The sequence below is a fragment of the Wolffia australiana genome, chromosome 6 (assembly GCF_029677425.1).
Source record: "Wolffia australiana isolate 7733 chromosome 6, ASM2967742v1".
Taxonomy (NCBI): Eukaryota; Viridiplantae; Streptophyta; class Magnoliopsida; order Alismatales; family Araceae; genus Wolffia; species Wolffia australiana.
Genome location: NC_135840.1, coordinates 5,753,192 through 5,763,430, shown reverse-complemented (window position 1 = coordinate 5,763,430; position 10,239 = coordinate 5,753,192). Strand labels below are relative to the sequence as shown.

General features: G+C 40.6%; 1 protein-coding gene across 8 annotated transcripts; it reads right to left on the bottom strand.

Annotated features, from left to right (window-relative positions):
- Positions 1 to 2,921: 2,921 nt before the first annotated feature.
- Positions 2,922 to 9,189, bottom strand: LOC144704840 (Pentatricopeptide repeat (PPR) superfamily protein). 8 transcript variants are annotated; one of them, XM_078577394.1, is made up of 5 exons: positions 5,242 to 9,189; positions 4,255 to 4,317; positions 4,046 to 4,159; positions 3,917 to 3,963; positions 2,922 to 3,804 (listed from the first exon to the last, which is right to left on the bottom strand). In XM_078577394.1, exon 1 carries the CDS (start codon positions 9,042 to 9,044, stop codon positions 5,379 to 5,381), a length of 3,666 nt encoding a protein of 1,221 aa, XP_078433520.1. In that variant the 5' UTR covers positions 9,045 to 9,189; the 3' UTR covers positions 2,922 to 3,804; positions 3,917 to 3,963; positions 4,046 to 4,159; positions 4,255 to 4,317; positions 5,242 to 5,378. The 8 variants fall into 8 exon arrangements, with proteins under 8 accessions (XP_078433520.1, XP_078433518.1, XP_078433522.1 ...); XM_078577392.1 differs by having other exon boundaries at positions 4,046 to 4,154; XM_078577396.1 differs by having other exon boundaries at positions 4,046 to 4,138.
- Between the last annotated feature and the right edge of the window lie 1,050 nt (positions 9,190 to 10,239).

Genomic DNA, 10,239 nt, shown 5'->3' with positions numbered 1-10,239 from the left:
AATATTTAAAATAAAATTCGTATTCCAAAGAGGAAGGGACGCATCCTCACGTCCCGTCCCGTCTTTTGTCCCTAGAACAGAGAAGGTGGCCAATTAAACTGATTAAAAAACATTTCTAAATAATAAAATATTCCCAAAAACCAATAATACAATATTTAAAATAAAATTCGTATTCCAAAGAGGAAGGGACGCGTCCTCACGTCCCGTCCCTTCTTTTGTCCCTAGAACAGAGAAGGTGGCCAATTAAATTGATAAAAAAACTATTCTAAATAATAGAATATTCCCAAAAACCAATGATAAAATATTTAAAATAAAATTCGTATTCCAAAGAGGAAGGGACGCGTCCTCCCCCTCCCGTCTTGTCTTTTGTCCCTAGAACGGAGAAGGTGGCCAATTAAATTGATAAAAACACTATTCTAAATAATAAAATATTCCCAAAAACCAATGATAAAATATTTAAAATAAAATTCGTATTCGAAAGAGGAAAGGACGTGTCCTCACGTCCTGTCCCGTCTTTTGTCCCCTGCTCGTAGGGAACGGCACGTCCGGGACGTGACGCCCGGGACGTGACAGGACAGATGACGGTTCCGTGATGGATGGTGACGTCAAGAAAGTTTCATCACGTCACCGTCCTGTCACATATCCGAGGATTTCAGAAAAATCCGTCACGTTCGTGTCACCATCATGGTTTGCGACATCCCCGTCACATCCCCGTCACCAGTCGACGTCACCGTCACGTGCAACGAGAAAACAACCATGCGGAGGAGAGATAATTGGAGGAGCATATCTCCAATTATCTTTAAACGGCATCCTTTTGTGCGCGCAAATTAATGCAGGGACTTTTCTGCAAAATGCGAAGAAATCAAGTTAGCGACACCACATGGCAAAATCTCAGCCGTTGAAAAGCTTAAATCTAATCAGTTTTAAGCTTCTTTGTTCATTTTTAAAAAATCTGTCATGGCCGTCATTTGCGACGGCCGTCCCGTCAAGTCACTCGTCCGAGCCCATCACCGTGTCACCGCCACGCCCAGTTCATCATCCGTCACTGTCACATTTGTGAAGTGACGGATGACGGCTGCTGTTCCCTACATGCTTGTTAGTTAATACTTATTATTGCACAAAAATGTCAAAAGAATGGGGTTCATTTTGCCTGTTTTCTTTTTATTTTCTCTGATGAGCTTAAAACTATAGAAAGGAATTGTCTTCATTGAAACTATCTTGTGTAGTTTATGTGGAAGTGTTGGTTTAGTTTTTTGTTCCTGGAAATCAGAAAATAAATTTAAAGAGTTGGATTTGTTCCTATTTTAAATGGAGGGGACACATGGTTTTTGATACACCGTGTGTATCAAAGCCCATTTAAATATTTAAATATTTTATTCGCTAAAAATGCCAAGTGAAAATGGGTTCATTTTGCAGCCCTTCTAATTTTCATTGATAGGCCTAAAACTAAATAATGTAATATTTTCATTGTAATTCTATTGTGTAGTTTCTGATGAAAGTGTTAGTGTAATAGTTTGTACCTGGAAATCATAAAATAAATTTAAAAGATAAGATTAATTCCTATTTTACAGGGAGGGGACACATGGTTTTTGATTCCTCACGAACAATCAGTTGGCCTTATATTTGATGATCATTAACAATCACATTGGAGTACAGGGCACATTAATATATCTGCAACAAAAAAGGCATCTTTGAAAACTATTTTAAAAATCTCTCATTGAAAGATGTGATTTAATTTTTACATTCAAATTCATAAGATCCTTAACAAACAATTTTACATCACTTGAATCTGGTGCTTGATCATTCATCACCGACCTGATTTACAGGCTTTCAAGGAGTGTAGCTAGCAAGACCTCCCAGATTATGAATCTAAGTGCATGATGAAACATGTGAGACCCGACTTTTAGGTTGGTAAATCAGATCAGATCGGATGGATCATCTCATAATTTCTATCTGTTGGAAGGGCCTTACCGTTTTGGATATATCAGATATACTGATTGACGAGGGCTCAAATAATCAATGACTGATTGGAAGAACTTGTGTTTAGAACTTAGTAAAGACATATCATCTTGCAACTCATGTTTAGAGACATATCATCTTAATCTGTTATTAGGCGTACAATAGGTGAAATGGGCAGTGTTGGATTCAAGCGCTTACCAACAGTGCTAAAAGATGTAATTGATAGCAAAGGCACTACTTTTCCTCTTTAATCAGGATTTTGTGCTCTAATACTCACACACAACACCTGCCACTCGCATGTTTATGGCCCAATCAAGCAATGTGTTGCTTCTGGGATTTGGACCTGCCACCTGGCTCTGATACCATATTGGATTCAAGTGCATAACAACTGTGATAAAAGCTATAGCTGATTGCAAGGGTACTACTTTTCATCTTCAATCAAGATGGTGTGCTTAAACATGTAGAAATAAAAATCAAAACAAAAAGGAAATGTCATCTCTAAGTCATCTAGGGCTGGTGCTTCTTACAATGGGTGGCCGTGAACTAAACTTCAGAAAGTGTCTCCCTTTCTGTTATTTTTCCATCATACAACTTAATGTAGTTTCTAATGAACTATATTTGAACTCTATTGAACACATAATTTACCACAGTCAAACTTATCAAGCTTACCGCTTGGGCTTAATAGAGATCATTCAGAATGGATAAATTAAACATTAAAGGGGTCGTCAAAGTGTATTTTAAATTGATAGACAGTCTACATTGTATTCTTAAAACTCCTCATACTTGGTAATGCAGTCTTACTCAACTATATGGCTTGACGGAATAGTCATGGGAGGCCCAGAATAAGAGATGATTTTCAGAAAACATAAAGCCTTGGTTTCCATTAAACAGCAAAAACATATACACACATGTCACTATTGAGTGGGGGTTATTCCTAGACCAATAATGACTTGCAACACTAATGCACACATAGAACGGTAATATTGACCTCAATCACATGATCCACCTTAACAGCAAGTATTGACTTATTAAATCTCTCCCAATTTTTGGACATTAAAAAAAAAAAAATCCAAAGTGGCAGCAGCAGGACCAAGCAACTCCAACAATCCAACCACAACCAAGCAACATGCAGAGCATTTCATAATGAGGGAGGATTTCCTTGACCTCCCCACCACATTTCCACGATCTTCAATTGCACTCCCGGCATCATCACCTACCACTACATCCTAGACCACTGTCTTCACTGTCCCACTGCCGTACCCAACTGTGCTATTGCTGGCAGTGTTTCCATGAAGCGAGCTACAGTTCATATAAATGATCTGAAACCAAAGTATCATATGTCGATATTGGTAGAGGTTTTATTCACACTTCCTTCATCATCCTGGAATACATTGTTGAAATTGGATTACTGAAATCAGATGGCTGACTTGCTCGCAGATTGGGTATACTGGCGGTGGAGCAGAGATTATTGCGGTGGCCTTCTCTATTGGCCCGTTGATCTCTGGCAAGGACACACTCTTGCTGGAGTCGGTTTTGACTTTTCTGCTGATCCTTCTTTGTGCAATGAACGTTGCGCTGCCAGGCGAATTGATGAGAATCGTCGGAGGAGGAGTCTTGTTGAGATCGCTTCTCCCAATGAGCAGCGATGGCATCCAACTTCTGATTCGTAGTCACCATCTTGATTGACACAATCGCAAAGATCTGATAGGTGGGAATCTAACTCCTGGATCGCTTTACTTGCAACATCCGTTTTTGCACCCTTTCACATCCTGGACCAATGTCGAGACATTCTTCGACAGATGTTGATTGAAGCGCCAAGCTCTGATATAGTTTCTTGGTATGTATCTGTTATCGATCACCGATTGTCAATGGAAATTGCATTCTTTATATACAATGAATGAGAGGTTAAAGAACTGATCGAACAAGAAAGAGAGAGAAGGGAGAGATAATGATGAACCATTGTTGATGTCCCCAGGGCACGTAGCCCATGAGCCAACTGGGCTACTGTAGAAGGAGATAGACAGGAGAGGTTAGAGTGGAAGATGAGAAGGAATGGAAAAGGAAACAACTTGGAGTAAATGCTCACAGTATGATTTGTTGTCCCAATTAGTTTTGCTTTCCTATATTTATGCTCTTCGAGTGTTGATGGTCTGAGCCCCTTTGGGCAGGTAGAAGGGCCCTGACATGGTGCCGGGCTAAACTTTGGCATGACAACAGTCCAGTATCATATTATCAAGTATATAGATAAGCTGTGCATCCGTTATATCTCATACCATGTGTAATCAAGAATCATACCTTGAAGTGGACATCATGAACTGAACTCCACAATGAGTGTATCTCTAAGAAAATGTCTCTGGGCTTCCACAAAGAAAAACAATTATGAATCAGCAAGTCGTTATTTTATGCTGCTATCAATCACTTGACAATGCTCACCGTCAGCCTATTGTACGGCAGATTTTTTTTGATAGATGAAGTAAATATTCTTATATATTTTATGAGAATTTCATCCACCGATATCATTACACTTATGTGAGAGTCATCAGTTAGCAGCTTATGGTGAACGTTAAATCTAGAAATATATGTTTGAAAAACTTTTTCCTCCGTCATTGAGGACACCTAATTAATATAATCTGATGCAATGGCAACATAAAATGAAAAATTTGATCATCGACATAGTCAGACTTGGAATTGGCATTTGGGAAGCCATTGCAAGAAAACGACCAGGATATCATCCCCAGTAAAATTTCTAACGCTATTATCTAAAAAGTATTTAAGAGCTGTCCAGCCCAAGGCTTGCATGAAAGAAAGCTAGCTGACAAAAGCCAAAGATAGGATTTAGAAAAACAAAAACCGGAGACAAACTACTCATATTATAAACATTAAAAAATACTACAAAAATGGATGCCCAATTCTATATTGTCGGAAAACAAGAGTGACAGTACAGATAATGGTGAGAACCCTGGTGTTCGTTTCTGGAGATGAGAGATAGTCTGGGAGAAAGTGAGAGAGGGGAAGGGGGATGAACAATCAGGAGAAGAGAGGGATTGATCCAGAGGGAGGCCATATAAAGATTCAATGAGCCAATCACAAGGAAGCAGGGGATTGTCAACCGATCAAAATGTGTGGGTCTAAGGACCTGGATACCGGGGGAGATGTAGGTAAAGCTTGATTCCTAAAAGGAGGGCTACCACCATTTAAATGGGAAATTCAAGAAGAGAAAGATCAAAATGCCCCTAGTGGGGTGAATGACAGAAAAACCCTAACAAGATATGGAGATTTTACCAGATAAATATGGGGAGAACTCGGAGGCCAAAATTGCAATCCGCCTAGATGCCAAAAGGCAAAGCCAACGACAATGCATCAGAGGACGAAATCGAATATTATGGTAAGACAGCTTTTTTGTCGCAGAGCTCTTTGGATCAAAAGCCTGTCTGGAGAAGAAGACGAGACAAGAAACCCCTTCCATCTTTGTTTTCCCCCTTGTTATCCTTAATACTACTGTTTAGATTAGTAATGACAGACCAATGCGCCTCAAACTCTGGAGAAACTCCACATTGCTGCATTTTGTGCAGAATTTTCAGTGCCTTGTCCAAATTTTTATTACGGTGATGGATATCAAGGACTTGTTGAAACATGGCACGTGATGGAACTTGGCCAGATTCTACCATCAGATCCAAAAGCTTCTCAGCATCCAAAGTTCTTCTTTGACCACAAAGCTCTCGAACTATTATCTCAGATAAGCACTTGTTGGGCTGCATTCTGAGCCCTAACATCTCTGCATGTATGTCAAGAGCTTCCTCAAAAGCACCTTGGGAGAGCAACCCCTTAAGAACAAGACAATAGCTCCTTTCACTTGGAAAACCGCCATCTATTTTTAACATCAAATTAAGAAGTTTGAATGCTGCATCCACCCGTCCAAGCCTGCATAAGCATGAGACTAACGAATCATAACATGCATGAGTCACAGATGTCTGATCCTTGTCCTGTAATTTCTTTAAAAGTGATTCCGCCTCAATGAGTCTGCTTGAGAGGAAAAGGCTCCTTATTAATATTGCTAGTGCTGCAGACCCAGTTTCCATTGCTTTGCTGAGTGTGAGGGCGTTTTCAACCTTTCCATGCCGGCAAAAGTAGTCTACAGATATTCTGAGATTACGTCTGCAGGGAGACATCCCCTTGGAGATCATGGTGTTGATGGAGTCAAGAAATCTTTTGTCATCTCCACACCTGTGAGAACCATAGGCAATAAAGTTCCAGGAAACTTCATCAGGATCACAGCACCTCTCTTTCATTTCAGCCAAAACAAGATCCACGAAGGATTTCTTCGCATTCTTAAAAAGATGAAATATCAAAATATTATATATTATCAAAGGTGAAATTTCTCTTTCTCTTAGCATCTGATCCTTGAGATTCAATGCAAAATGAAAACGGCCATTATAACAGCTGAGGGATACCAGACTACGGTACGCCGATAATCCCAACTGAGCATTCATTTTGATCACAAGACAGAACAGCGCGTACGAGCATCTCGAGTCATGTGTGGAGCAATGATGTAGAAGCATCATGTTTAAGATGCTCCTCACAGGCAAAAACGACTCTCCACTGAGCTTGTAGATTTGATGATGACTACCAGACTGGCATTTCTCTATCCAATGCAGACCGTCCAATAATGCAACTTTGAAGAGAGAAGAATAAGAAGAAGAAGAAGATACTGCCTTCCTGCTGAAAACAGACCTTTGGGCACTACTGAATCCAAGCAGAAGGCAGTCAATGATTTCCCACATGCAAGCATAGAGAGAAACACTCACATACTTCTCAGGCATGAGATGGATAACATGGAAAACTTTTTTAAACTTCCTCTCTCCATAGAATCCTGCTATTAAGTGTTCATAGCAAGAGCGTTCCAAGACAAGAGGGGCCAGCTCCTCAACAAAGGCAAAACCAGCTGCTGTAAACCCCGTGCCACAAAGCTCCTTGACAAAAGTGCAGCATAAAGTTGTCATTGACTGAGGACTGTTCAGAGGCACGATCTCAAAGAAATTCAAAGTTTTCTCATACATTTTCTCCCTAACTAGGAACCGAAGGGCGTAACCGAGGTCACCACGCAGGGAATTCAAGAGCTTGTGAAACGTATCCGGGTCAATGTCCTTTCTGCAAGCAGACATGACAGTCACAAAAGACTTTGTTGTTACGGGTAGTCCTCTTTGAAGCAACACATTCAGAGTCATCCTTGCACTTGCTACCACCCCATTCTCTAAGAAAGCTACCATTAAACGATTGAGTGATTTGTAATCCAAGAGCTCGCAAAGATCAGGTACCTCATGAAGCAAACTCAAGGCTCCCTCAACCTTGCAGGGCTTTGAATTAGCCAGAGCCTGCAAAAGTACAGAGTAAGTAGATTTAGAAATGATTTCTCCCATATAAGTAGCTTCCTCGTGAATCTTCAGAGCAGCTTCCACTCCCCCTTGTTTGCCACACTCCTCCATTATCCGTCGATCAAAGTTTGGGGCAATGGAATCGTCCAAGATCTCGTTCAACCTCGTCTGGAGCAACTTACGATCCGTGCTAAGGAACAAGCCATTACCCAGAGAATCAAAGAATTCAACCTCAGATGAGCACAACCCGTTGTCTCGCTTGACATTCACTTGCAGGTCACCAAGCCCAAGCGCATAAAAAACTCTAGAAACCGGATCCAAAGGCGAAGAAACAAGAAACCCAAGATCAGCCATCTGACCAAGAACAAGCTCAGCCTCTAGAAATCTCCTTTTCATGCAAAGCCCAGCCAACACGACCTTAAAGGTCGAAATTCCAGTCTCTATCTTCTTCTCCTTCATCTCAGCAAGAACAGGAATCAAACACTCCCACATCCCTTGCTTTCCCAGTGCGCCAAGCAAGGCGTTGTAGGAGTGGGGATCTGGGTTTAAAGTTCTAGAGTAAATCTCAGAGATGAAGTGGAAAGCGTCTCTCAATTTTCCTTCTCTGCAACTCCACCGGACAAAGATTCCCAGGGTTTGTTCATCCGCCTCGAAGATTCCTAGAGTTTCCAAATTCTGCATAAACGACCATGCTTCATCCACCCCTCGAGCTCTGCAAATGGTAGAAAGTATGCGATGGCAGACGTGGGTTCGTGGCCTTTGGTTCCATTTCTTCAAGAATTTCAGCAGATCTTCAAAATCCCGCTTCCTGCTATACCCATCTGCAATTAAGTCTATTGATCTTTGTGGGCAGCGGATTCCCAAGTTCTTCACTCTCTTGAGCAGATTAACAGCCTCCAAGACATTGTCGCGGGAGCACAAACCCTGGATTATGAACTCAAGAACGTGATTCTCATCGCTCGATAAGAGCCCCAAGTTCACCATATCTGCGTAAATTGTTTGCACAAAACCCTCTTCCTCCATCTGCCACAGTCGATTGAGAAGCGCTTTGTAGCAAGAATCATTCAACAGGATCTTGGGATGAGATTTCGCTCGTTGGTATAACGCAAGCGAGGTGTTCAAGTTCCCCTTCTCGATATTGGAATTGATGATCTCGCTGAAGAGGTCGTTCATGCCTGGGGTGTGATTTCCGTTCGCTTGCATTTCCAGAAGGGATTGGGCTTGATCCAGTCTTTGAGATCGAATTAGCATTGAAATCATCATTTCAAAGGTTTTCGGGAGATGGGTGAAATGTTTGTCCTGGTTGCGAGCCCAGAAGAAGAGTTTCAGCAGAAAATCCACCTCCCTGGCGCCTAATTCCGATCCGAAACCCTCGATTATGGCGAGTACGTCCTCTGCATTGAGCGATGAAGATCTCCAAAAGCGGCGAACAGTTTCCGGAGACAATAAGATGGATGTCTTGACAAGTTCCAAGAGAGAACAAGCGATATCCGGATCAACCACATCTCTCTTAGGGGGAAGAAGAGAGCATTTCGACATGGCTGTTCTACAGGCCGCCGCGAGCAACTGATTTCCTCCATCTTCTTGCCCCCCCCAAGATCGATCGCCGGATAGCACAGAAAAGGGATTACCTCGCCTGAAGAACAATGGAAGAACTCCGAAATCGACCTTGGCGGCTACAGAAATGGAGGCAAATCGACGGCGGAACCGCATCAATGGCTCGAACTGTGGTTAATCAACAAATCTTCATAGAAAAACCAGTGGCTGCGTGAAGATTTTGCGCAAGGGATCCAAGATCGAATGTTTTCAAAGAGTCTAGGATTTGAATTTTGAAGACGAATTCAAAGTAATTCCCAAGGACAACCTCCAGTATCTTATGAACAGTTTTCACAAAATGGCAGCTTTTTATTTATAAATTACTAAATGAATATTCCGACAATATTATTTTATGAGAAACAAAGAGGCCCAAGTCAACCGATAAACAATAAGTTTGTAAAATACTTTCTCTGAAGCTTGAATCTCGGAAAATAGACATCCTGCTTTAGATAAAGTTGTTTAAATTATAAGCTTAAAATTATTTAAATTTCTTGTTAGCAATGGCTGGGATGCACCAGAATTTCATTTCTGAAAAGAAAATTATGGCATTTAACTGAAAATGCCTTGGTTTTTATGATTATTCAAAAATGGCATTGACCAATGCTATATGGGTAAACTTCAGAGAGCTGTTCTTTAAATTATGAAGATACATACACCCTCAATAAGGAGCTAAACGTTTTGGTGAACCGTCTTTCATTAGACCAGTCAAATGACTAGGTTAACTACCAGATGTACTAACCAGGATTGACCAAACCAAATTATTTATATATTTTACACATAAAATATTAAATAAAGATTAGCTTTTGGTGGATAAAGTAAGTACATCATGTCATACAATGCATGAATTTGTTGGGAATCTTTTGGAATCCCTTTTTAGGTTAAAGTGAAGCTATTTACTCAGTTCATAAGGCTTTACAAGGATATTTATGTAGTTCAATAAATAGAAAATACTGTGCTTGTGTCATCTCATTTTTTTCTAATTTATGCGTAAAAAACAATATTTCACTATTAAACAATTAGAGCTCTAACCTAAACTAGGGGAAATCAATCTAACAATCAGAAATGGTCTTGAAAGCCGGCTGGATCTTCATCACCCTTGTGATATTGTTGCAACATGTCAATTTTCTATAGTCGAGAGTGACCAACTGATAGAAGGAAGAGACATACAACCTCTCCCCCCCCCACTCTTCATGTTTTTCACTTATGGAGATGTTTATTATCCTCTCTTTTGGCACAGGGAAGTAGCCAATAGCAATGTCTGAAATATTTGCCCTTGTAGAAACATCCACACATTTCAACAAATAAGAAATAA

Bases quoted from the DNA above. Each gene is read 5' to 3' on its own strand.
- LOC144704840 (XM_078577390.1), bottom strand. From the start codon at position 9,044: ATGCGGTTCCGCCGTCGATTTGCCTCCATTTCTGTAGCCGCCAAGGTC.